We start from the raw sequence: 27,730 nt of genomic DNA on the forward strand, positions 1-27,730 counted from the left end.
GGCCTAGACCCTTCTTCAGAAGAAGGGTCTAGGCCCAAAACATCAGCCTTCCTGCTCCTCTGATGCTGCTTGGCCTGCTGTGTTCATCCAGCTCTACACCTTGTTATCACTGTTCCCTCAAGGTCCACTGCTTTTCTTGATCTATATTAATGATATTAAAATTGTGTCTTTGCACATCCATCTCAAGCTATGCAGATGACAAAACTTAAGAAATTTTGTGAATTCCATGGGCGATCACGTTAGACTTCAAAGGACAGTGACAGGCAGGTGAATAGACAGACACATGGAAGAAAAAATTCAATGTTGAGAATTGTAAAATGATACATTTTAGCAAAATGAATGAGGAAAGGCAATATAAACTAAAGCATACAATTCTAAAGACGGCGCAGGAGCAGAGGATCTCAGAGTTAGATGTCCAAAAATAAAGGAAGGTGACAGGGCAGTTTGAGGAACCAATTAACTATTCACCATGGATTCTGGGCTTAATAAATAAAGGCTTGTGGTTAATGGGCCAGCCTCAATTTAAGTATTATGTCTAATTCTGAGCATATTAGACACAAAGGCAATGGACAGGGCACAGAAAAGATTCATGAGAATGGTTCTTGGGATGATGGATGTCAGTTATTTGGACAGATTGAAGAAGTTGGGGGTGTTCTCCTTAGAACAGATTAAAATGTGCCTTGATAGAGACATTCAAAATCATGAGGGGTCTGGACAGAGATAAAGTGAACTGTTTTAAATTGTAGGACAAAAGTACAATGATTTAGAATGACTGGCAAAAGAACAAAAGGCAGCATGATGAAAAACTTCTTGCATTGTAGTAAACGGTTAAAATCTGGAACGCACTGCCTGATATTTTATTGGAGATGATTCAAACATGGTTTTCGAATTGGAATTGTTTAATTGTCTGAAGTGAAAAGAGTCGTAGAGGTAAAAACAGGGAAATGGGAATAGTTGAGCTGCTCTTTCAGAGGTTGTCAGCATGGACATTACAGGTCAATTGGGTCCATACTACGCTGTAACCATTCTACAATTCTAAGGATATCACTGTGAAGAACAGCTGACTTTACCAAAGTGATTCTAATCGCTTTATTGACGACCACAATCTAGGAATGGTCCACGACTGGAAAAGTATTCTACTATCCAGCTATGGTGCATATATCCATGTTTTTCAAATGGAAACCAAAAGAAAATGTAGGAATGTAGCCATCATTCAAGATTTCTTGCTGCCTCCCTGTTGATTAGCAAAAAAAAGTGTCCCACGTACTCAAACTGCTGAACTTACTGATTTCACAATCCATTGTTTCTAGTTTCTGCTTGCATGATGTCATTTCGTCTATCACTTCTACAATCCGGTTGTCCCGATCAGTAATTTTCTGGTTCAGTTCTTTCACAAGACGTTCATAGTCTGCAATCTCCATGTCCATCAGCGTGGTTTTTTGAGCATCCTAGTGCCACATTTAGAACAGTAACTATTTGATTTGAACTATGTCATTTCTACATTGCCTTTTTAAGATCTCAAACGAAGCATGTTGCACTGATAGTGATGTAAAACTGGATTTTTAGCACAAGTATGAAATAAAAGCCCACTAATAGGTCTCAGTGCATTATCTAGATGGACATTTTAGTGCAACCTATGGGAGTGCCATATTGCCAGAGGTGTCATTTGGTGCATGACGTATTAGATAGATGCGCTACTTACCTGTTTGAGCAGCTTAAAAGATCCAATTACAGTATTTGAAGAGCAATAGTCACTTATTGCCTTAGGATTACATGTCAGTCAATCAAAAGCACCAAAAAAGACAAATTAAAAAGATATTAGGTCTCAGTTTGTAGCATTCCTGCCTCCAAGTCAGAAGATTATGGACTCAAGTCTCATTTCAGTATGTGAGCACAAAATAAAATACCAGGGCTGACATTTCAGAGCTGTACCGAGGGAGCACTATTGGAGGGGCTGACTTTCAGATAAGACATTAAATCAAGGCCCCATCTGCCCTCTCACATAGGTGTAAAAGATCCCATGGAGGTATTTCAAAGAGGAGCAAGGAAGTTATGGCGGGAAGCCTGTCCATTATCTGTCCCTTGATCAACATCTCAAATAGATTGCCTGGTTATAGTGGGAGCTTATTCAATGAAAACTGACAAAGATTTTCTCTACAACAGTGTCTATACTACACAAGTACTTGACTGATGAAAACTGTGTTACACCCCTTGGTAATGGAAAGGATTATACAATTCCAAGTCTTCCTTTTCAGCTTAAATTATCTAATTTAACTGTCCACTTTCAAAAAAAAAATCCTTCAAAGAATGAGATTTATTGGCTGTGAGAACTCTTAGACATGAAGTGCATGATATTTGCCAGACACAGGGTTATGGGCTGCAGATAGAAGAGCGGAGCGGAGGCCATAATCAAAACAGCTGTGATTTTATTGAATTGTGGAGCAGGAGTGGCCAGTTTGGTCCTCAGTATAATCCTTCTAAAGAAGTTCACATTCTTTTTGAAAAATGTTCTCCGTTTACCACACAAGTTTATTTAGCACTTTTCTGCTGATATTTTTCTTTCAACACAATGTTCAGAATACACACAATAATACTGGTAATATTGATTTAAGAGTTTTTAAACCTATGAAAACCACAATGCTATTTATTTTGTCCACTTTGATTATACTCTTATGGCATACATGTTCGCATTAACTAATTGCAATTTGCGACCTGGAAGATCAAGGGCTTTAAGTTTCACCAGATGCAAACTTGGTTGTAGCTAGCAATTGGATTACTTTCAAGTATCTCTCAAGATCATCCTTTATGAGGAGACGCAAACTAGATATGGTTACAGGTCCGGTAGGTAGAGTGTCAAACATCAATCAAGCTGTATCTCCTGTGGTTTAAATCAAATTTCTTTAACAATCACATCAGTCCTAGTCCTGGCTCACCACTCAGCCTCACACTTATTGGTGACTAGTATGGTAGAGATTAGGAGGCATGCACTTTGGTCATCATTGTTTGTTCTACATCTATTTATCACTTCTGGTTGTAATGACAGAAAAATTACAGAATTGTATGCTGTAAATCTATGTAAACAAAATACTGGAGGCACTCAGGTAGCAAGTATAGAGAAAGGAAATATGTTATTATGACTCAATTTACACACAGGTGTATATACATTACAACCATTGTTAACTTTTCCAGTTGTAAGTTTTGGGTGGCAACTCTATCTATGCATTTGCCCAGACATGTACAAAACTGTCTCTTAAGCACAGCAATTCAACTGCAGCTAAGCAAAGGCCAAATAATTGATGATTTGTCTATCCAACAAAAGCAACATATTTTGTACCTTTTGAAAGTTCTTACCTTTCTTACAAGTTCCAGTTCCTGTGTTGTCTGTTGTAGCTGTTGTTTCTCATTTTGAAGTTGTTTTTTAAGTTCTTCAACGTCTTTCAACAGTACATGATTCTCCTGAAGAATACAGTTTAATTCTTTACTTACTTATTCACAGGATGTGGGTTTTGCTGGTATTGCCTATCGCTAACAGCCCTTGAAATGTGGTGCTCAGCTGTCCACATATATGGTGTAGATAGTGTCATGGAGCACAGAACAGAATTTTCAGTCCAACACGTCCATGCCGTACTTGCATCTATCACTTCTTTCAGCAATTCATTCCACATACGAAACACACTGTGTGGAAAAAGTTGCTCCTCAGGTCCCCTTTAAATCTTTGTTCTCTCACCTTAAAATTATAACCTTTGGTATTGAACACCCCTCCAGTAGTGCCCCTCGTGATTTTATAAACCTCAGTAAGATCACCCCTCAACCTGTTAAGCTCCAGTGAACAAAGTCCCAGCCTATACAGTCTCTCTTTATAACTCAAACCTCCAATCCCAGCAACATTCTGGTAAATCTTTTGAGCCCTCTTCAATTTAATAATATCTTTCCTATAGCAGGGTGATGAGAACTGCACACAGTACGCCAAAAGTGGCCTCACCCACATCCTGTACAACTGCAACATGGAGCCCCAACTCCTACAGTCAATGGTCTGAGCAAAGAAGACAAGTGCGCTAAATGCCTTCTTAACCACCCTGTCTACCTGTCACATATTTTAATATATAAATACGTTTTTTAAAAAAGTAAATACTGGAGAAAACATGAGAAATTTCAGAAAATTAATTTAAAAACATAGCACCCGTCTACATGATGACTCCATTACCTTGGAAACCTGCTCCTTGAAAAGTTTTAAGGCCTCAAACTCCTTTTCAACAGTATTCTTGGCTTTCTCAGATTCTAAAACTTTTGCTTCCAGCTGTTTTACATTTGACTGCAGAGTTCCCAAATGAGCAAACATATCTTCCTTCTCTGAAACCAATTGTTTGTGCTGAATGGAAAACATTAGAAATATAGCTATAGATCAATTCAGAAAAGTTATAGGAGCTTATTTTTCCACTTAACAGCCAAAATATCTAATTCAAGCAGCATTTTATACATTGAATTAAAGAAAGAAGTCTTAAATCAATCAACTTAATCTTTTAATGCTGTCTAATGCAGCTATTATTGCAAAGAAACTCAATTTGTCCAGACTTTTTGTTTTAAATGAACAGAAATGTAAAAAGAAATCTGTATATTCTACAAAGAATGCAGGTGAGGTAGTTTGATGGGTCATTTGGAAGGATTGAATTGTGTCAGTGCTCTTTCTGATCTGGAATGATTTTGAGTTGCATTACATAGTTTCAAACATCAGTCAAGAAAGGCTGTACAATGTTTTCTTTCTGTTACCCACAAAGTAGTACTAAAGAATCCAGACCATTTATCTAGTTTACTCAATCTACTGATATTTCTTGCAGTAACAGAGGATATTGTTTAAACAAGGATGAAAGATAATTTGTTGCATGGCAAGATACTTTTTGTTTGGCAAAGTCGCGTTGAAAATCCTAATAATGGACAATATTTTCCTCCAATATGCTGTAATCCCAGAAAAACATTGTCTCTCTCATCATTTCAAATATTTATAAATTATTGCAACTTAACATTAAAAATTGGAAGAAATTAACTATTGTGACCGATGCTTGACTTACTGTTTTCCAAGCAGCATTAAACCTTTTGAAATTGTAATTACATGGCATATACTCACAACCGAAGCATGCATGGATTTTAAGAAGAAAAGAGGGATCCTTTTCACCGCACAAGCCTCATCTCTCAGGTTTAGGGAGGCGGCTCTGCACAACCTTCTACCAATGCACAAGAGAAACAAAACACTGAACTGCCCACCTTCCTAAAGTTTGGAGGTCATATAATCTAGCTCTTCAGAAGCTCATTCCAGAAAGATCACTTTGTCCACCTTAATTCAGCCTTCCTGAAAGGACATGAAACCATCTTATCTGCATAGGTAGCAGAGTAAGCTGATAATTTTTATTTCAACTTACTCAAAAATAAAAACAAAATTTATCTACAAACAACAGTAAGACTTTGACTTTCAACCTTCATTTCACTCTATGAAGTTTAAGCAACAATAAGATTCCCACCTTCTTAAGCAAAAAACACAAAGAACTTGGAACTGGCAAAAGCTGTACAGTCTATTCCTGATATTAAGATGGAATTATATAATAAATTTTAACATGCTATTATTCACACATTAATTACAGGTTACACAGGTTCAGGAGACAACATCTGTTGGTGTTGCAACATTTGTTTATATATATTTTGAAAGAAACAACTCCAAGTCATCTGTAAAGAGTAACATGAAATGGCATATTCACTTAAAATGGGAATCATTTTGAGGTTCCACAAAACACTTTTCTTTCCATGAGTACAAGCAATCAATGTTAAAAATCACTGCACTGTCTCATGGAGAGAAGTAACATTTTTTGTATGTGTGTTATTTGAAAATGGTAGGGTGTAATCAGAGAATTTCTGATTGAATGAATCAAAATGAACTTAAAGTAACTCTTACTTTTTCCACAACGAGTTTGAATGCACCCAAATATGTTGCTATTTATACATACTACACTTACAGCTGCTACCTGTTTTTAAAATGCTGAACAATATTAACTCCCAACAGATTACTTTGAAGTGAAACCATGAAACAATTATATAAAGCAGAAAATCTATAAAAATGAACTTACTAAAATTTCCATTTGTAAAGATTTGTTTACTAGTCCACAGCATTGAATTGTTTTGTTTCTCTGAATGTATCACTGCCACCATACATGTGGTCTTAGCTACAAGGATTCCTGGTTACAATCCCTCTAGTGTGACTTTTACTCTTTCCATAGCAATGAGACCATCATGGACCAAGTTAGCAGTGAGATCTTTTGCGATTCCAATCATGACACTGTAACCCTACATCCCCTCTCTCCAAAAACAGGCATGGGTGACCATGAATTCTGCCTCCAAGATTGATCCACCATTCAATAAAATCATGATTGATGTGATTTTATCTACATCTACATTCCTGCATATGCCTAATACTCTTTCATCACCTTAGTAATCAAGAATCCATCTGCCTTCTGTATAACTGAAGCTTAACCTCTCTACTTGGCATTCAATTTCCTGTGTAATAAAGCATTGCACTGTATTAGCTTTTCTGATTACTTGTTGTACCTGCATTCTAACCTTCTATAATTCATGCACTGGGACACCCAGATCTCTCTGCATCCTATCACCATTTAGATAATGTGCAGCTTATTTATTTTTTCTGTCAAATTGGACAATTTCATATTTTCCACATTATATTCCATTTTCCAGATCTTGCTCAATCACTTCCCCTATCTATATCTCTTTGTAGGCTTCTTATACCCTCTTCACAATTCAGTTTCCTACTTATCTTTGCATCATCAACAAAATTTTATTGCCATACCTCCAATCCCTTCATCCAAACTGTAAACGGTTGAGGCCCCAACATCAACCTTTATGGTACACTATTCATGACAACCTGCCAACCTGTAAAAGATCCATTTACTCCTACTCTGTTTCCTGTTAACCAACCATTTTTCTATCCGTGCCAATGTGTCAGCCACAACACCATGAGATTTTATTTTCCGTAATAATATGGCACTTTATCAAATGCCATCTGGAAATCGAAGTACAATACATCTACCGGCTCCCCTTTATCCTCAGCACAAGTTACTTCTTCAAAGAACTCCAAGTAAATTAGTTAAACATGATTTACCTTCGACCAAACCATGTTGGGCCTGCCTGATTATCTTGAATTTTTCCAAATCCCTGGTTATAACATCTTTAAGAATTGCTTTTAACATTTTCTCTTTGACAGGAGCTAATCTGTAGTTTTCAGATTCATGCCTCCTTCACTTTTTGAATAAAAATTTACATTAGATATTTTTCAATCTAAAGGAATCTCCCCTGAAATAATAAATACTAGAAAATTAAAACCAATGCATCAACTAGCTGACTTGCTACTTCTTTTAAGCTCGTAGGATGAAATCCGTCAGGACCATGGACTTGTCAAATTGCAGTTCCAAAATTTACCCGGGTGGTATTACTTCTGGAGTTCCTCCCTCCCTTTCAACTCCCAGGATGTTACTTGTACCTTCTCTAGTGAAGACAGAGGCAAAGCATCTGTTCCATTCATACATCTCTTTAACCTTCATTACTAATTGCACACACTATTTTCCATAGGATCTTCTGACCTGCCACCCAACTTTGTGCAATTGTATATCTTTGCTTGATTTTGATCCTATCTTTGCTTGATTTTGATCCTATCTTTTCCTTTTTTAATTAACCACGGATAGTGTGTTCACCACCTATAATTTTTCTTACACGTTGGAATGTACCTATTCTGCCCTTTCTGGAACATCCCCTTAAATATTTGCCACTACAACTCTAGTGACCTTTTCCTTTACCTATATAGCCAGCTCATTTTCACTAGGTCTGCTTTCATGCCCTCATAACTGCCCTGGTTTAAATTCAAGTAGCAGCTTTGGGCCTACATTTCTCTACTTTAAATTGTATTGAAAACTCAATCATATTTGGGTCACTGCTACCCAGGGGTCCTTTCACAGAGGTCAGTAATTAATCTTGTTGGTCAAAACCAGGTTTACTACAGCCTGCTCTCTGGTTGGTGAGAAAACATGCTGGCCTAAGAAACTGTCCTGCAAACATCCATGAATTCCTCATCTCATTAACTTTCTCCCCTATCTGATTTTTCCAGTCTGTATTTAGGTTAAAATCCCACATGGCAATTGCTGTACCCTTTTCACCAGCTCCCATTATTCCTTCCTTGATACTTGTCCTACAATGTGCTTACTGTTAAGGTGCCTCTACACAACTTCTACAAGTAACCTGTGTTAATAATTCCTCATCTCTAACCAGAATACTTCTAACCCCAGTTTCCCGAACTTAGTGTTAGCATAATACAGAGGGATGACCTATCTTTAATTGAACAGAGCCACTCTTCCATACCCTTTGCTAGTTTCCTATCCTTCCTGCCACATACTCTTCAGATCCCAATCCAGATGACCCCACAGCCACATCTCAGAAATGGCTACTAGACTGTACTTATTTGTGTCAATTTGTACTACTCATCTATCTGTTTTGTCTTGAATGTTATGTGCATTCAAATACAGTGCATTAAGTTTTGTTATTTTTAAGAAAGTACTTTTGTAATCACTCGTCTTATCTGCTGATTTGCTCTCAAATCTGTATTTTCTGTCCCTTCTGCAATTGTCTGTCTTTCCTCCTATGATGTACCTTGCAGCAATGCCATTCAGGTTTTGTTCCCACATCTTGCAACTTTGATCAACATATCTCCATGTCGGCACATGCCCTCAAACAATTCGAGTATTCCAAAGTTCCACCCTCTCACCCTCTTTTACCACAACTGTCCTTGAGCAAATACATCCATTGGGATTTTGTTGAAATCTACATTTTGCTATTAATACCAAACTTGAAATCCCCATACACCTCTTGATCCAGTGACTGTTTTGGTGTTGTCAGGTTATGTATCTGAATTAATTCACGAACAATTATAAATTTGAGAAAACCAAAGCCATTTTGTTGATTTCCTTTGAAGGACTTCGAGCTCTGCAGCACAGAAAAAAGATCATTGTTTCTGACTGGCACAGGTTCTATCACCTCAGAATTCTAACCCCATTTTCTGGCATTTGGTCTATAGGTTTCTATGCCTCGGCATCACAGGTGAACATCTAAATACTTCTTAAATGTTGAAAGTTTCTGCTTCTACCACCCTTACAGGCACAGAGTTCCAGATTCCAACCTCCCTCAAATGAAAAAAAGAATTTCCTCACATCCGTTCTAAACATTCTGCCTCATATCTTAAATATATGCTCCCTGCCCATTGACCCCGCTGCCAAGGGGAAAATGTTTCTTCCTATCTACCCTGTCTATGCCCTTTCTAATGTTATATATCTCAATCAAGTGCCCCCTTCAGGCTCCTCTGCTCCAAAGAAAACAACCCCAGTCTGTCCAATCCTTTTTCACAGTTAAAACACACTAGCGTAGGCAACATCCTGGTAAATCTCCTCTGCACCGTCTCCAATGCAATCACGTCCCTCAATTGTGTGGGCTCCAGAACTGCACACAATACTCTAGCTGTGGCCTAACAAACCTTTTATACACTTCCAACATAACCTCCATGCTCTTAAACCTTATGCCTCAGCTAATAAAGCCCAGTATCCCATATGCCTTCTTAATTGTGTTATCTGTCTTACCTGCTACCTTAAGGGACCAGTGGATCCTTGGTGCTTCCCAAGGTCCTATGTTCATCGTGTATTTCTTCAGACAGAGTGGAGGTGCTCCTCAAAGAGTTCACCCAGACTGTGTTTGGCCTTGCCATTGTTTTGGAAAATGTATTACAAGCAGTGAATACAGTAGACTAGATTGAAAAAAAGTACAAAATGAAATGCTGCAACACCTGGAAGGTGTAGTTGGGGCCTTAGACAGTGAAGAAGGAGGTGGTGAATGGGCAAGTGTTACACCTTCTGTGATTGCATGAGAAGTGCCACGGGGAACAATGAAATGTTAGGAGTGGACCAGGATGTTTCAGAAGGAATAGTCCCTGTGGAAGCTTTAGAGTGTAGAGGAGGGAAACGTGTTTGGGGTTGGCATTGTGTTGGAGGTGGCTGAAACGGCAGAGACTGGGTGACCACTTTGTGGAACACCTCCATTCCATCCATAGGAACGGCCCTTACAATTGCTTCAAATTGCTTAGGCTACCTTTCATGAAGGCCATTTATTTTCATTAATGCACAATATACTGCAACTGTTCTTACCTCAACTGATTGCCACTGAAACTCTAATCCAAGCTTTTCAATATATACAGAATTAATTTCTCCAAGCCTCCTCACCACATTGGCCTGCCAAGATGCAACTTCCAGAACCCATCAAAAACTTCCCTGGTCATCGTGGACATAGTTACAAACATAAAACAAAATCTCAAATGTTAAACAAGCTTTTGGACACCTTTCTTAACTCATATTGCTATGCTCCCTCTGGTTTAATTTTCATTGTTGTCTATGTTAAAGAGTTATTGAAATGCACACTATTGGCATTGTCACCAAATCTCAACATGGCCCTATTACAAGATTTTCACAGCAGCTCCTTAAAGTTAGCAACTATGCAGTTTAAATAAATGAAGATGCATTGTGAATAGATGAAACAATATTATTCAATTGGCAGCAGCACAGGAAGGTAGCTTGGTACCTGTTGAAGACAAGCATGCAAGTGTTGTGTAAGCTCCTCCACCTGACGTTCAGAGTTATTTGCTCGCGTCTTTTCCATATCTAGTTTTTCTCCTTGTTTCTCATACTCTAGCAAAAGGTTCTAAACCAAAGAAACAGAATCTTAAATAAATTATAACATTGGAAGAAATTAAACAGTTATCCTGTTTCATAAACATTTTTTTTATATAACTTGTCTGCCATTTTATACAACTAATTGCACAATAAGCTTTGCTACCAAGTTGTTCAGTCATACAGATGAGACAGAGTGAAGGCGGTTTCCAGTTGGAACAGTGGTAAGAACTTCTCAGGGCCCTGAAGTGGGAAAGCAAATACAATCAGGGGAAAAAATAAACAGGCATTCATTCCAACCTTATTTCCTATTTAATTGGACTTGCATGTGTAGATGTTGGATGAGGACAGAATTTGCTTGGAAGTTACTGCCTTCACATAAGCTGCCATTCAAGGTTTAGACACAATTAACGACTGTACAGGTGAGGTACTAGAGACTAACTGCCACAGTGGGACCATAGCTCAGTGAGAAGCCAGTACTATTGAGGAAATTGGGGAAGCAAGTGAAAAAGGGATAGGAAAATTACAAGTGCTGTTTCTTCTAAATAGACAAGGTGCCTTTATCAGCAACACAAAGCTGAACAAATGACCATTTGTATTAGCTTTTGCAAACCCAATCATCAACCTTCAATACAATTCAGGGTAAAATTGAAATCACAAGATTTTTTTGGAAACAATATAAATATGCTCAATTGACTGAGCTGAACGAAGCATCTTGAAGTGGTGATTAACTTTATGCCCAGTGAGTCTTCCACATTGCTCAAATGAAGATGATGTTTACTTATTTAACAAATATACCTACAGTTTAAAAAAAAATTAAACTAGCCATTATAAGATTAAGATTTTCAAAATCACTGTATAGACAGTGAATAACAGCTATCCGACAATGATTACAAGTGTAAATTTCATGAAGTGGGGGGGGATGTCAAATCACCGTCATCATCTGAGAGATAATAACTGATGTGGGTTCCAACTATGATCTGAATCTTGAAGAAGAAACTACCTGTATTAACTATCACAATGGAATCCGCAGGAACTTTTTCTATTTCACATACACAAGGGGTCACGGGATAATTAAAAAGGGAACGTGAAGTCGATTTTCACTATTACATGATTTATCTAGATTAAAAAGCAATAGCAGCAGTCCTCTCAGATATCTCCTCAGCCCAACTACTACCTGTTCTTTCTCTTTTTCAGTAAATTCATAACCACCTCTAGAGTATTACTTATTGATTTCCTTCAGCTTGCATAAATGCATCACATGCTTCACAGAATGGGAATTTTAAAGAGCACTTTCTGGCAAGTAAAATGTATGGCTTTCTATTACCTACTCTGAATATTATTTTCACAAAAAGGGAACATATAGATAGGTCATACTTTTGCTGACATTGTCATTTTCCATCCCACAATTTTATTTAATTATGTACCTTGTAGCTTTCTGCACCTTGCATAATGTCTTTCACAGAAGAAGACAATCTGTCTCGTTCAGACTTTATAATCTCCATCTCTTCTGTTAACTGTAGCACCTAAATGAAAATACATATCTCTTATGTAAAGAAAATAAATGTACTGGCACTATTTTTAAATGGAAACAGAAAACTTTCACTGGATACCTTACCTGTTTTTTGCTGGCATCGAGTTCTTTTTTAGCTTTCACTGCTACAGCTTTAATCTTGTTTATTCTGTTTTCCTTATCATTGCTTACTTTTTCTAGAGCAACTGTTTAAAATTAAAACATTACAAATAAGCCAACCACCAATTTTTCTTTGCATTCTGTGTTTAAAACATTTTTCTTTGAATATTACTGCCATGGGGTTTCTCAAATTAAAGTAAACCTTGGTAGTGTCCAAGAGTTTCTACTTTGGTTTCTACTTCACAGTAGTCATAAACAGGCATTGCAAAAAAAAAGAGTGCAAAGCTAGATGTTTGGTACAGGTTGGAATTCAGTGCAATAGGGGAAAATATCACAATGCAAATATTAGAGATAAAAAGTAAATTTGATGAAGTGAGTATGTAAGGTTTTTGGCCAGAGTTTTAACACTTGGTGGAATTAAGTGCATAGTTTAAGAAAACTTAACACATAATAAACAAATGTAGACTACATCACAAAGCAGGTTGCATGTTCGAGACTGTGGCATGAGGGAGTTTGTGAACAATGAAACTGCTTGAATAAATATGTCCACAGTGAAGTCTCCATCTCAAATCTCTAGCACAGAAAAATGGAGTTAAAATACATGCCCATAGATGAGGGGTTTGTCTTATGAAGAGTGCAATTTAGGCCCATACTCTCTCGAGTTTAGAAGAGTGAGAGGATTAACAAAGTAGATGTAAAGAGGATGTTTCCTTTTGTGGGCCAATTTAGAATGAGAGGTCATAGCTTTAGGATAAGGGCTAGCAGATTTAAAAATAGAAATGAGGAGAAATCACTTCTCTCAAAGGGCTGTGAATCTGTGGAATTCATGACCGCAGACATCAAGTAAATTTGAGGAGATAGACAGTTTGCTGAAGGGTTATGGGGAGTTGGCAGTACAGTGGAGTTGAGGCCAAGATAAGATCAGCCATGAGTGTATTGAATGAGGGTCTGAGGCTTGAGGGTCTGAATTGCGATTATGTGCTTATGTTGAGGAAAGGTTGTCACAACGGTTGGGAACAAACGTCCAAACAGCTGCTCACAACTTGTAAAGAGGTGCAGGTTCATAATGAGGTTGGCTATGATCTATATTGTATATAGCAGAGGTGAGTTAAAGAAATGGGTTGTGAAAAACTGATCTAATCAAAAAGGTACACTATATTTTCTACCTGAGGGGATAAGGGCGAAGACTGTAGAAAACACAACCAGAATAGGTTGAATAGGTCAACGACGACATTGAAATGGTTACTAACTATTGTATCTAAATGTCAAAGTAGATGATAAATTACATTGGAGGGAAGAAAATATAGATGCAGTGACCAAAGGACATACATGTAATTCTACTTCAGAACATTAAAATGCTTTCCAACAGATTCTACAGTCAGAAAGCTCTTGTACTTAGTCATCCTTTTGGGGGATTTGCTAAGAACTGCTGTCTTAGGAAGCAGCTTCTAAGCATCTTCAGGTTACTGAACCAGACCAAAGGAATAGTTAATGAGCAGATCTTTCTTGAAGAAATCTGGACCTAAAGAATCTTGATGAAAACAAGAAAGCCAAAGTGTCTCGAGATGTGAATCACTTCTCATCTCAGTATTATTGTGGGATGCATTCAGGGTAAAGGCTACTGTCCCTCAGATGCAACATGAATTGGTTCCTGAACTTATTTGTGTCATTCTTTATAAGAAGTTGTAATAGCAGTTTGATGTATGGATGAAGGTAGGCACTCAGGGTGGTACTCAGTGCTGATAACGTAAATGCCTTGGAATAGTTTTTGTTATGTTTTACATTGAAATTAAATCTCACTTCAACAGATTTCAGCCAAATTACACCAAAGATCAAGTAAATTCCAGTGGAAATTACTGCTCAAATTTAAACTTAGTAAAACCATAATACTACAGTCATATCAACAGAACAATCACAAAAATAACGTGCAAGCCTCATGAATGATACTGCAACTCTATTTTTAAAATTTAGGATACAATCCAGGGACTAGATGTAAGTTATCAAATTTCCTTTTATATATTCAGAATGGCACAAATTTGTAAAAGCAAAGAGGGCAATCAGTAGAGCACTTATCCTGCCAGACTTATTATCATAATAATGCAGCTATTTCTTGAGGATTTTCCCTGCCTGGTTGATGCTTTTTAACTACAAAGTACAAAAAAATTCTCATTAAGAGTTTCTGTCTCACAGGATGATTCAGGCTAATCTACATCCATCAACCTGCTCAGAAAACTCATGTTTTAACAGCTGTGGCAAACTGCACCATGTAGCCAAGATAATCTACAACAATAAGGAACACACATTTTCTTCCTACCCACTGCACACCCCCCGCCATCAAAATAGTCAACTTACCCTCTGTTCAAGGTATTAAAGGATTCTTTACAAAAATCCAGAATCAGCATCTTCTTTGGGCTACTTTTTGACTAAAATTTGTCCAGTTTGAAAGAGAAGGATGAAAAACATTAACTACTTCCTCAGTAAGAGTGGTAGGGTGGGGGGTGCGGTGGGGGGGGGGGGGGGGGGGGGTGGGTGGGGGGTGGTGGGGAGTGGTGGTGGAGAGGGTGGTATTAAAGAACCAAAATTGGAGGATTGCTAACATTATGCAGGGTTGGAATAAATGCAGAAATGGGGGTAAGACAGGAAATGGAGGAATGTGACACCAAAGATGAGAAATTTTGAAGCAGACATTGTTTAACTGGGAATCTGTTTTGGTCAGCAATCACAGGGTAAATGGATGTACAGGATTTGTCACAATGAAGGACAAAAGGTAGTTCAAGATTGAGGTGAATAAAACTAGAAATCCAAAGTAACATCAGATGCAGGGAGTGAGTGCATAACAAAATACATCTTTTTCAATATGGCACGTGATGTCAACGAAGTGTCTGGCAGGACACCTGTATCAGTAATGGATCAAAGGTTTATACTGCAGAGTTTTACAACAGATCTAAGGCTGTTAGATTAGCTTTTGGTTTCAGTTCCAAAAGGTGAACAATTTTCTCCTGGCAAGAGAATGAAGATTTTCAGTTCATTTTAGGGGAAATCAGTCACCCTATCAGAAGTGTTTTTAGCTCATGGAGGTTCCAAGCCGAGAGAGTTCTTCAAGCTGTTAGAAACAAAAAGGCTTATGCCATCAGAATAGTGAAAAGCTCATATCATCAGACTCGGAAAGTAATCATAAACTGACACAGTAGTTCAAGGGAAAAAAAGCAGGATTACGTCAGTTAACTGAAAAATAAAACTCGTGAGTTAAGAGTGATATTTCTCTAGATTTGAGTATCTGTGGTGGGATAGCATTGAGAAACAGGTTGTTTATTTTGCTGTTTGTTTTAAGATTTTTCTGTTTCATAGATAGCTTTGCTTTGTTTCCGCTCCCCCCCCGACGCCCGAGTAATAAAAACTATGTTGTTAAAGATCAGCTACTACCTCATATCAGTATGCTTCAGTAACTAATCACCATGGTAATTAATTGCAAAAACTGAAGACATTATTTATCAAGCCAGGTTTTATTCCAGTCTTACCACCAGCTAGGATTTTAATACCTATTTTCATTGTTTTCAGGACCAGCTTTTCCAGGGAATAAAAAATATCAAAAGCCTCAATAAAACTCAAGCATATCTATTCTCATCAAGCTAGAGCACATTTTGCCCAGAAAAAACGAGAAGAAATCTAACATAGCGCACTCATCATCAACAAATTAGTGTAAGGTACTGCTGAAGTACTGTATTATCCAGCGCATTTACTAATTACCTGCTCTATTACAGTTTGCATTTTGCTCATCACTCACTTCCAAACCTCATTACCGCTTTGATTAAACAAGGAAAAAGGAGCTGAATTCTGGAGGTGAGGCAAGAACACCCATCCTTTTAATTAAGACAACATTTAACCAATTATGGCCTCGACATGACCTGGTAAAATAAGTCCATGGAATCAAGGTGACTTGACTGGCTGAAAGCATACTCAGCATAAAGCAATATGTTTGGAGAGCTCAAGTGACAGCTCAGGGCAGTTTCCTAAATCCAATGCCTTCAATTGTTTCAATGACATTCCATCCATCCGAAGATGTAACAGGAGATGTTCACTGATGATTGCACCATTTTCAATTCCATTTGTAAGACTGCAGAAAATCAGCTTTCTGCAGACAGCAAAATGAAGACAACATTCACTTCGGCTGATAATATTTGCAGCAATCAAATCTCAGGCAGTGATGATTTCTAACAGGGAAGTCCAATCATCTTCCAGTGGCATTCAATTATCATTGTCAAATCTTACACCATCAACAACCAAAAGGTCATGATTAGCCTGAAGTTTAACTGGACTACCACATAAACCTGTGACAAGAAGCAAGTCAGAAGTTCTGTAATGTGTGGCAGGTAACTGATCTCCTGATATCCTAACACATTTCCATCATTTCAGACACAAAATCAACAATATGACGGAATACTGTCCACATGCCTAGCTGAGTTCAACTCCAACAACACTCAAGCGGCTTGAACACCAATTAGCCTGCTTGGTTGGCACCCTATCCATCAGCTTAACATTCATGTCCTCCACCAATGACATATAGCAGCTAATGACATGTAACATTTACATGATACACTGTAGCAATTCTTCTTCGACAGCACTTGTAAAGCCGCTACATTTAGAAGAACAAAGGCATCAAAGTGCTTGGGAACGCAAGTGCCCTCAAGTTCCTCTCGGAGTCTCAAGTCATCCTGATTTACAAATTTATCACCATTCAGTCATTGTCATTGGATCAATAATCTGGAATTCTAAACTGAACAGGACAGTATACCTACACCCCACAGACTGGAGTTGTTCAAGAAGCCAACTTTCCAGCACCTTGTCAAAAACAATTAGGGTCAAGTAAAAATATTGCCTGTGTCATAATATCTAAATATCATGTAAATAAAAAACTATGGGCTGAAGAAAGAATAGATAAAATATGAGAGAAGAAACTGCACAATTTGAAAGCAACATCGTAGGAGGTTTAAAATACTGTTACTATAGGTATCTCGAACAGGAAAATGATGCTCAATGTGGAACAAGCCATAAAAAGGAATCATTACATTAGGGTTAGGTTTTAAAAATGACTTTCTGACAAATGCACTTTCAGTTTTATAAAGTTGCTGATCAGTCACAAGTGAGTGAAATCCTATTGAGAGACTTGGCCATTATCAGACAACAGACCTAGGGATCTTCCCAGTTAGTCTCTCATTAGACAGCCCACAAATTCACTCAGCCACTGGTAAAGTCAAATACTGAAGCCCAGCATTAAAACTGCCGTAATGCTACTTTATAAAAATCAGCCTTGCTTCAAGAGTGGCAAAAACCCTCCTAACTGAATGAAGTGTCATAATTAAAAGATAAGCATGAAATTAACAGCCTTACATCATTGAAATGGGACAAAGCACTGCAAATTGCTAAATACTGCATTTTACTTGCTCATGAAAAAACCTGTTAATTTAAGGAGTTATTTTCAATGAAACTCTCTAATAAGGTATATGCACATAAAAGTTATAAAATAATGCTGCCTTAACGTAAATATTCAACGTTGACTGTGATTCAGCAGTACCAGCTTGTCACAAATTAAGTTCACAGAGCAAATTGGAGAACAAACAGCCAGAGGTCAACTTAGCTATTAATGTAAAAAAATCTATCAAGAATACTTTGGAAAAAAAAGTTGTTCAACTCCCATATGAAACAATAGTCAATAATTACACTTTAAATTTCAATGGGAGTGATAATAACCAAAAGTAGATCATACCCATTTTGTTATTCAGTTCCACGATTGTGCTTTCTAAAATATTCTCTTCATTGGATGTTTTCTGCATCAACTCCTGCATTGAATTCAAGAAAACAAAGGTCACCTCCATCTTTGGGTGTTTCAGGTTTCAGTATTATTTACATTATGGAACTCCTTGAAACAGAAAGCAAAATACCAGTATCCTTTTCAAATCAAACAGCAACGATCCAACCAGCACCCTCTTGAAAATAAATAAAACTGCTTATGTTGTTTCCAAATGTGAAAAATTAAAACTGATCATTCACATTTAGACCAATAGATGAGCTGAAGATAAACTAACAATGACTTGCAGTCAGTCTAACATCTTAAATGCATATTTTTAAGAGCTATACTGGATTATTAACAAATGTATTTGTAAAAATTTTGTCTGACCATTACAAGCAATTTCTTCCTGTCTAATCCAATGCTCACATTAAAGATTCCTCAAAGTCTCTCTACAAGGTGCATCTTTCGAGGGATTAAATTCTTTCACAGACTTAATTGTGATACGCAAACATAAAATGGCGGTGGGGGTGGGAGGAGACTTAGCACTAGCATAAAAACTCTCAGAACAATACAAACTGACACTGAGCCACAAAAGACTTTTGAATCTAAAATGAATCACTGAAGACCTGTTAAATTTCTTTCATCTTAAAGTTTTAATAAAGAATAAATAAAACTTTAGAAAGGACATAGAAAACATGAGCTTTCATTTCAAATCAATTTGGCTATTGTACAGAGCGATGGTTTCCTAAAATTACATTCAAAGCAGGAACTTCGAACTACAAAACTGATGCATAGAAAATAATTAGACGATATTGAGAAATTAAACAGATGTCACCTGCTTGCACCATGGTCTTCGATATTTTATAGTATACAAGTGGAAGATATCTTGGGATGTCAGAGAATACATGATATGCTCACTTCTAGTTCTCAGTGAAATAATAAAAAAAAATTCAACACACTTCCTGGAAGCTTAGCTTAAACACAGATTCACAGGAAATAAAAATACAAAAAATTTAAAACTATTTAGCCTGCAACACACCATTCTGGTCCCTTAGTTATACATTTTAGTCTCATTTAATAAATTTACAATTTTTAGTAAACGGTTACCTTCAATTTTTGAAGTTCCTCTTTAAACTTTGATAGCTCAGACTCTTTTTCATTCAGCTGGCACTTTAATTGTTCCTCTTTTGCTTCTGTTTCTTTTTCAGTTTTTTCATTCTGTTCTTGCTTTTCTGTCTTCATGTTCTCAAGCTTCTCTGTAACATTTTGAATCTGAACAAGCAGATCTTCATTTTCCTGAGTGATTTTTTCACTTAGGTTCTGCAACTCTAACAAATCCCTTTGCAATCCTTCCTTATCAAACAGTGCGTCATCTAGATTCTTCTGCAAAAGGGTTTTCTCTTTTTGAAGGTCATCTATTAAAGAACTGAACTCAGCTTGTTGATCTCTATTTGCATTAGATTGCAATTCCAATTGTTGATGCAATTGTAGTACACGCTCATCGCACAGTAACGTCACAGACTGCTTTTCCTCCCTGTATTTTGTCATTGATTCCTTCAGTAATTGCACTGCCTCAAGTATATCTAACTCAGGAGCATCATTTGTAAAACTGAAGATTTCCTGTTCAAGAATACTACTTATTGCAAGTCTAACATCACAAATCTTCTGTTTTTCAATTCCCTCTGCTAGTTGGAGACTGTCTCTTTCCTGAGTCAGAATTTGTAACTGTTTACTAAGATCTTGAAGTTTTTCTTCATTTGCTCCCAAATTTTCATTCTGTAAAGTGGCCATTGCCATTTCTTTTTGTAAAGCTTCCTTTTCTTTTTCTAATTTTGCAATAAAGCCTTCCAGATTTTTTGTTTGAGTGTCTAAGTGTTCTTTCTCAGTTATAATAGCTCCTAGTCTGTTTTCCATTTCACTTAGTTGTTGACAAGTAGACTCCTTCTCTGAAACTGCAGTTAGCAATTGATGTGCAATTTCATCCAATCTTTGCTTCAATTCACATTTGTCCTTATCAAGTACTTGTATTTGCTGCTCAAGTTCTGCACATTTACCTTCCTCCATCGCAAGAGATTGTTTCAGACTATGTATTGACCCTTCACAGTCATTCATTGCTGTGACCAGTTCCCCTTTCTCTCCGATTAGAGTGCCCACTTGTTCTTGTAAGTCATTTAAGTTTACCTCCTTTTTCTGCATTGATGACATCAATTCTTGATTCATCTCTTGTAAATTGCTGACAGTTTGCTTCAGTTCTTTTGCCTCCTCAACTTCAACCTGCAGCCTGTTGATGGTTTCCAGAAGAGAGTCTTTTTCATTAAAAACTTTTCGGAGTTTCTGCTGCAGGTCATGAATTTCATCAGATTGTTGTTGCTTCATAACTTCAAACTCATAACTGATCTTTGAAGCAGATTCTCCTAATTCAGTCTGTAACATTTCCATGGTTTTACGCAAGTTTTCATACTGACCCACTGTCTCTTCTTTCTCCTTCAATAATGTTTGGCATCGCACCTTCAGGTTATCTATTTCGAGAAGAGACTGCAATTTCTCTTTCTCAGCAGCGGCATTTAAAGTTTGCTCGAGTACTGAAATATCTTTTTTATTTTGTTCTGTCGTAACTTGCATTTCATAGGAATGCTGGGCCGCTGCCATTTCACAACGGTCATTAGCAGATTGAAGTTCATCTGTCAGCTTTGCAACCATATTCATATATTCTTCCTTGGATAACTGGAGTTCATTTATCTTAAATTCCCAGTCCTCTCGCTCATGGAAGAACTCCTCTCTTGTGTGATATAGTTCTAACTCTAGCTTTCCTTTTTCATTTTTCATATACAAAAGTTCATCATGTAACAAACTTCCTTGCAATTCCACCTTTTTCACATAGTTCTCAAGATGCTTCACCTGCTCATTTAATTCAGCAGTTACTTCATTAGGGATGTCTTTTGGGACTTTGGTTTGCTCTTCTGTCATTTTTCTTAACTCTTCCTTCAGTTCATTCAACTGACATTCATAGTTGGTCCTATTAGTGATCTGTTCATTCTCAAGACTCTTCTCTTTTATTGAAAGTTTTTCTGTTAAATCTTGTTCCAATTCCTGAAGTTCCTTCTCGTGTGTTTTAACTGAAGATTCCAACTGTTGCTTCAATGTTGTCACTTCCTCAAGATGGGAGATTTGCATAATTTCAAGCTCTTTCTGGAGGTCGTTCATTTTACTTTCCTTTTGTGCAACAGCATCCTTATGACTTTCTTGCAGCTTTCTAATTTCTTCCTTCTGCTTCTCAACACCAGCTTCTAACTGTTGTTTCAATTGTGATATGTGATCCTCATAGGCAATTTTAACAGCATTTAATTCTTCTCCCAATCTTTTTGCTTCAGTTTGCTGAACTGAGTAGATCTCAAGTTGCTGTTCAAGTTTTCCAATGTTGATACTGTGTTTCTGATTTGACGCTTGAAGTTCATTTTCCAACCTGGTTACTTCTTCTGTGTGTTTAGCTTGAACACCTTCCAATTCCACATTCAAAGCTTCAATTTTGCTTAAATATTGATTTTTTAATGACTTCATCTCCTCCTGGAATTCTATTTCTCTTGACAGTGTATCCTTAAAAGTAAACAAAAGATAGATTACATTTACAACATCATACACTTATGCTCTGCTCATCTCAAAATGAAGTTGCAAAACAGTTTACAAATATAGATTGCGAAAATCAGCAAGACTAAAGAAAAAGCCATTTTTAAAAAATATTACAGGGAAGCCACAATGATCCTCAGGGCTGGAGAATCTTAATAGATACAAGCTTCACTACATCAGTAGCAATTGTAAACTTCTGAATACAGTCAATCAGAAGCGTAAAAGTTTTGGTACTAAATACAAATAAAATGCAAAGTCTTTTTCCCTGAATGCAGAATAAATCTTCATGTTTCTGAATTTTTGAAGATGGGATGTATGCCCATAGATGTCTAGTCTGGATGCTGCAGAATATGTTTTTTTGAGCATCGTGGACTGGGCCAGCATTTATTGCCCTTGGCGTAGTTCCCTTGAGAAGGTAGTGGTGAGCTGCCTTTTTGAAATGCTACAGTCTATTTACTGTAGGTACACATCACAATACCATCAGGGAGGGAATTCCCAGATTTTGACCCAGCGACACAAATACATCACAGTTCCTGCAAAGTCAGAATGGTGATGGGCTTGGAGGGAAACTTGTAGGTGATGATGTTCCCATGTATCGGCTGCCTTTGTTTTCTAGATGGAAGTGGTCATAGTTTGGAAGGTGGTCTCTAAGGTTAATATCTGCAGTGCATCTTGTAGCTGATGGACACTAGCTGTTGAAGTTCAAACTTCCAACAGTTACATTTCCTGCAGCCCAGAACTCTCCACAACCTTGACAGGGTGGAGACTTAGATTAGATACAAGAGATTATCTGTCTACTTACCTTGGAAATGTTAGTTTAGTACCTGGTTGTACAACTAGACCATTTCACAACTGACCCATCTCCCCCAAGCCTAAGCACCCCATTATCACCCCACCTCCTGGCCTAACTGAACTAGCACCCTATAAAACATGCAACAGCCCCTCAACCGTCTGACTGTCCCCTAATCTGATTCATTATTTCGCCACCACCTAACTGTGTAATACTGATAGTTTGAAGCATAAAGTGACCAGTAAATGAAAGGTAGGGGAATTAAAGAATGGCGGGATAAGAGGATCAGGGGACACTGACAAGGCAAGGTTCCCTGTACTGTATGCTTGCAGTGATATTAAAAGAAGCAATTAAAATTTGGTGAAAAAAAACAGGTTATAGGGGAGGGGTGGGGAGGACCTTATGGTGCAGATATTGTTTTTGTTTTTAAAAAATTAAGACAGTCATTACCTTCAACTCTTCTTTACTTTTTTCTAGCTCCTTTCTAAGAGAAAGTGTACTTTGCTGAGCTTCTGCTTTTTCCAAAAGTACTGAATCCAGCCTGGTTGTCAGTTCCTGGTCAAAAAAGCAGAACAGTACAAATTACATCAAGGTGTCAAATTAATTTTAAAAGTGTTACAAAACTGTGATAAAAGATTTTGAATTATTTTTGTATTCATGTGAACGGAAGTAATTTCTTAATCCATATACAAAGTTTGTACATAGTTACGTTACACTTCCAAAAAATATCAGCATATAATCCAAAAACTGGCTGTATTTCAATTTCATTATTCAAATTTTCTTCTGTTCAAAATATCACAGCAATGCCCTCATCCCATGGACAAGTAAAAAATATATCTGAGTGTCATACAAATAGTGACATTAAACTCATCCAACTATGATAGTGGGACAAATCTTGGACACCAATGTACAACTGAAAATGGATGGCAAGACACTGCTAAAATCTTGATATGCGGACCTATGTGGAAGCTGTCTGGGAAATTCCCCAAGACCTTCTGCAAATGTCCCTGATGAGTCCTAAACTCTGGACAATTCTGCGTTACATAACTTGATTGTAATCCATCTAACATTTCCTGGGTGACTATCTAGCGTAATAGCTAGACAACCAAATAATTATCAACTTCCCCCACATTATTCCCAACACCTTGATTAATGCCCCCAACACAACTCATCATCCCTGACTATCCCTCAACCTGGCTAATCTCCAAATATCACCTTGACACGAATAATCTACCCCTGACATGCACAACTAGATCATTCTATAACTGACCCATCTTCCCCCAAGCTTAAGCACCCAATTATTACCCCACCTCCTGACCTAACTGAACTACCACCTCATAGAACATGCAACAGTCATCCAACCTGACTACCGCTCATTCCTAACCAACCTCAGACCAGCCAACTACCCCTTCTGACTATCCAAATACTACCTCACCAGACCACACCACACATTAGCTTAACTTTTTGTCTTCCTTCAAACAGGCATGACAATCTCACAGCTGGACCTCATGATCAGTACCCGCAACCAGACCTGACTATGCTTCCCAAACTGACTATCTACTTCATCTATTCACTAATATTCAAACTAGACTTTTGAACTTAGTATATAGCAAATGGTTCCATAAAAAAAAAGGGGGAATGTGCTGTGTCTTCTTCCCATCTCTGCTCTGGGGTTCTCCAAGTGATGCTGCTCTGTGCATTTCTTTGACAGCCAGGATCAGAAAATCCAGAAACAAAATGCGCAGCAGTTTTGACTCAGAATTTTTTGTTTTATTTTTAAAGCATCTAAAAATCATGATATAGAACATAGACAAATTTCCTCCCACGATATGATTAACTATTATTTCTCTTATGATCTATATATATTTTAAAGTTCTTTCACTCAGTCTGTAGTAATCACAGGATATTACTCCTATTCATGCTCTTCTGGGCTTGAGGAAAACACAGCATAATGAGAAAAAGCCTGAACAGAAAAACTCAAGTAAAGATTGCAAATGAGTAAATACACATCATGATGTGACATTAAGTTAAAGTGAAGAAAGATCTCAGTCAGTCAAACATTTATTTCCGCTATCAAATGGTGAAGACAAGTGATTTGGTGCAGTCCATTATTTCACAACAAATTACATAAGCATCTACTCATTGCAAGCAAAATAATTTCCTATTCAAGTATTGGAGATTTTCATGAAAAATCTCAAAGAAAACAAAAAAAAAGTGGGCTTTGGATGAATCTATGAACCTAACTAAGTACTCCGTCTACAAGTGACTGTCCCTCATCCTAATTAAAATTATATTATTCTGTTTGTGTTCAGGAACCCAAGAAACTATTTGCACAATTGTGCACTCACTCCTTCTGTTATGCTAGTTTTCGTCAAGCAAAGTGATTAAGCACAGACATGTTAACTGTAAAAGTGTTATAAAAATTACAAATGATTAAAACCTGCTTCATGGCTATTACCTGGATGACTGCATCATTAGCATCAACAGCTGGTTTTGTTCTGAGCTGTTCAATTTCATTTTCCAGAGCTGAAATGACATTATATGTATAGAAACACCTTTAAAAAAACAAACTGCTTGATTAAATCTAAGCAAATTTGATAACTAGGATACATAATAGTGAAATATAATTTTAATCTTTACATAATTTAGGAAATAAATAGCATATAATTGAGTTGGAGTACTACAATGTGTCAGGTCAGGTTGTTTTTATAGATTTTAGAACATCTATGATTCAGTCAGATATTGTCAATGCATGCTACAACTAGTTAGTCACAGTAACTTATATTTATATTCAGTTTTTAATGCAGTAAAATGTCCCAAAGTGCTTCAGAATAGTTATTAGAATAAAATGCACATAGTTACAAAGAATGAGATATTAGGAGGGTTAACCAAAAGTATGATTAAACATAGGGTTCTATGCAAAGCCTTAAAGGAAATTGGTTCATTGATTCTATTTCTATGAAGTGCCTTGGGGGGTTAAATATTAATGATTCTTTATAAATGCAAGTGATTACTGCAGCTCAGTTTGAAAAATTGATATCCATGAACTACTTCTTTAACTTCCTGTCTTAACAGTAGAGTCATAGAACATGTTTGAGAATTGGGTAGCCAGTTTTCTAATGGAAGTGTGAGACACCAATGTATGGATACTACTCTCAGCAAACTAAACTTAAGAATCAGGTTTTCAAGAGTGCAGCACTGATTACTGCAACAAGGTGATGTTTAATGAACTTTTGGGTAGGCGGATTAGAGTGCCCTAATCATTACAACTTTAGCATTTTACCAGACAGTTTACAATATAGACTTATTGAACTTATTACTGCAGCCACTATGTCAAATGAAGAAGAGTTAGAAGGATATGAGGTGCGACACCAAAGCTACGTGATCAATTCCTTATTTACAATTAAACTATACAATGAAAAGGAATAAGAGTAGGAAAAAAAAATGACAATTTTCAGCTTCCTCATGCAGTCATGATCAGCAGACCCTATTATGTATTACACGGGATCAGCAATCATTTCTTAAGAAAATACAGAAGACAACACAAATAATTACTCAGGGCAATACCATGGCAGACTGTGGCAGGGATTAACTGTCTCCATCGCCCTTTGCTCAGTGAAAAAGGTGCAATGTATAGACATATTCCATTTGCCTTCAAAGAACATCATATATGTAGTTTTTAGTGTATGCAAATGAATCACATTGTCATCCTACTGATAACTTAAAATTGCTTTCCACCGTAATTCATAGCATAATCAGGAATACACAGTAAAACATTTAATGACTAAGAAGCTTGATTTTTGTGTCAAAAAAAACTGATTGGATTTTTCTATGGCCAGATAGACACTATTGCAGTGTAGATGGGAGTTGCACATAGTGCCCTGTGGCAGACTCCGAAGGTATTGCCTGGGAAACTGAAGATTCTGCCGGGCAATTGAGGAAGTCTCCAAAAGTCTCTATTTAGAAATTAGAATTCAAAGAGATCTGATGATATAAAGTAAATTATAATTAGGAAAGTTTAGACTATTTAGCGTAAATCCCAAGTAATTATTTAACTGAAAAAAAAAACCCAAAAGAACTGTGGATGCTGTAAATCAGGAACAAGGACAGAAGTTGCTGGAAAAGCTCACAGGTCTGGCAGCATCTGAGGACGAAAAAAAAAAAATCAGAGTTAACGTTTCAGGTCCAGTGACCCTTCTTCAGAACATTCTGAGAAAGGGTCACTGGACCCGAAACATTAACTCTGATTCTTTTTTTTTCTCCACAGATGCTGCCAGATCTGCTGAGCTTTTCCAGCAACTGCTGTTTTTCTTCCTAATTATTTAACTGACCCCTTACTAATCCTTCCCAGATCCTGATCTATTTCTCCCTCTCTCCCCCAGGGAGCCAACACAGCTGCCTCACCTGAGACCCAATCTGATCCCCACCTTCTCCCACTCCGCACCTACCACACCTTTCCGTCTCTCATGCCATTGGCTTGTACTCATTGGAATGTAAAAGAATGAGAAGCAACTTTATTGAAACATAGAAGATTCTTAGAGATCTTGACAGGATAGATGCAGAAAGATTGTTTTTCCTTGTGGGAGAGACCAGGACGAGAGGACATAATCGCAAGAGAGACGATCATACATTTAAATCAGAGATATGGAGGAATTTCTTCTCTCAGAGCATTGTAAATCTGTGGAATTCCTTACCACAGAGGGCTGTTAAGGCTGGATCATTAGGTATGTTCAAGGCTGAAATAAATAGATTTTTAATCAGTAAGGCAATCAAGATTATAGGGAAAAAGGCAGGGAAGTGGAGTTAAGGATTATCAGATCAGCCATGAGTGCACTGAATGGCAGAGCAGACTGGAAAGACTGAATAGTCTATTTCTGCTCCTATGACTTATGGTCTAAATCTGGCCCATTATAATTATTTTTAAAAAAAGGAGGTGCTGACAATGAATTCTGTTCAAAAATCTATTCGTCATATACATTACCGGTGCATTTTGACTTTGTCTTCTGCAAAAGCATAACCTGTTTCTTCGCAAATTTTATAAGCTCTTCCTTTGGTAAGGTGTCCAGCTGTAAACACAGTTAAATAAAGGAGTATGGATTCAACATATTCCATTGTTAATTTAGAAGAGATTAAGATTT

The 27,730-nt window shown here is 37.2% G+C and overlaps 1 protein-coding gene across 2 annotated transcripts in view; it reads right to left on the reverse strand.

Moving 5' to 3' along the window:
- The window catches only part of LOC109920593 (GRIP and coiled-coil domain-containing protein 2), a 59,809-nt gene that overhangs the window by 24,989 nt on the left and 7,090 nt on the right, over nucleotides 1-27,730 (reverse strand). For both annotated transcript variants that reach the window (XM_048597722.1, XM_048597723.1), the window contains exons 3-13: nucleotides 27,574-27,658; nucleotides 25,051-25,118; nucleotides 23,043-23,147; nucleotides 19,286-21,772; nucleotides 18,155-18,227; nucleotides 12,376-12,476; nucleotides 12,185-12,283; nucleotides 10,669-10,788; nucleotides 4,205-4,369; nucleotides 3,352-3,456; nucleotides 1,286-1,448 (exon numbers count right to left, since the gene is read on the reverse strand). In XM_048597722.1, the coding sequence (XP_048453679.1) occupies nucleotides 1,286-1,448; nucleotides 3,352-3,456; nucleotides 4,205-4,369; nucleotides 10,669-10,788; nucleotides 12,185-12,283; nucleotides 12,376-12,476; nucleotides 18,155-18,227; nucleotides 19,286-21,772; nucleotides 23,043-23,147; nucleotides 25,051-25,118; nucleotides 27,574-27,658 (3,571 nt within the window). The remainder of the gene's footprint in view (nucleotides 1-1,285; nucleotides 1,449-3,351; nucleotides 3,457-4,204; nucleotides 4,370-10,668; nucleotides 10,789-12,184; nucleotides 12,284-12,375; nucleotides 12,477-18,154; nucleotides 18,228-19,285; nucleotides 21,773-23,042; nucleotides 23,148-25,050; nucleotides 25,119-27,573; nucleotides 27,659-27,730) is intronic.

The sequence above is a fragment of the Rhincodon typus genome, chromosome 6, assembly GCF_021869965.1.
Source record: "Rhincodon typus isolate 14 chromosome 6, sRhiTyp1.1, whole genome shotgun sequence".
Lineage (NCBI taxonomy): Eukaryota > Metazoa > Chordata > Chondrichthyes > Orectolobiformes > Rhincodontidae > Rhincodon > Rhincodon typus.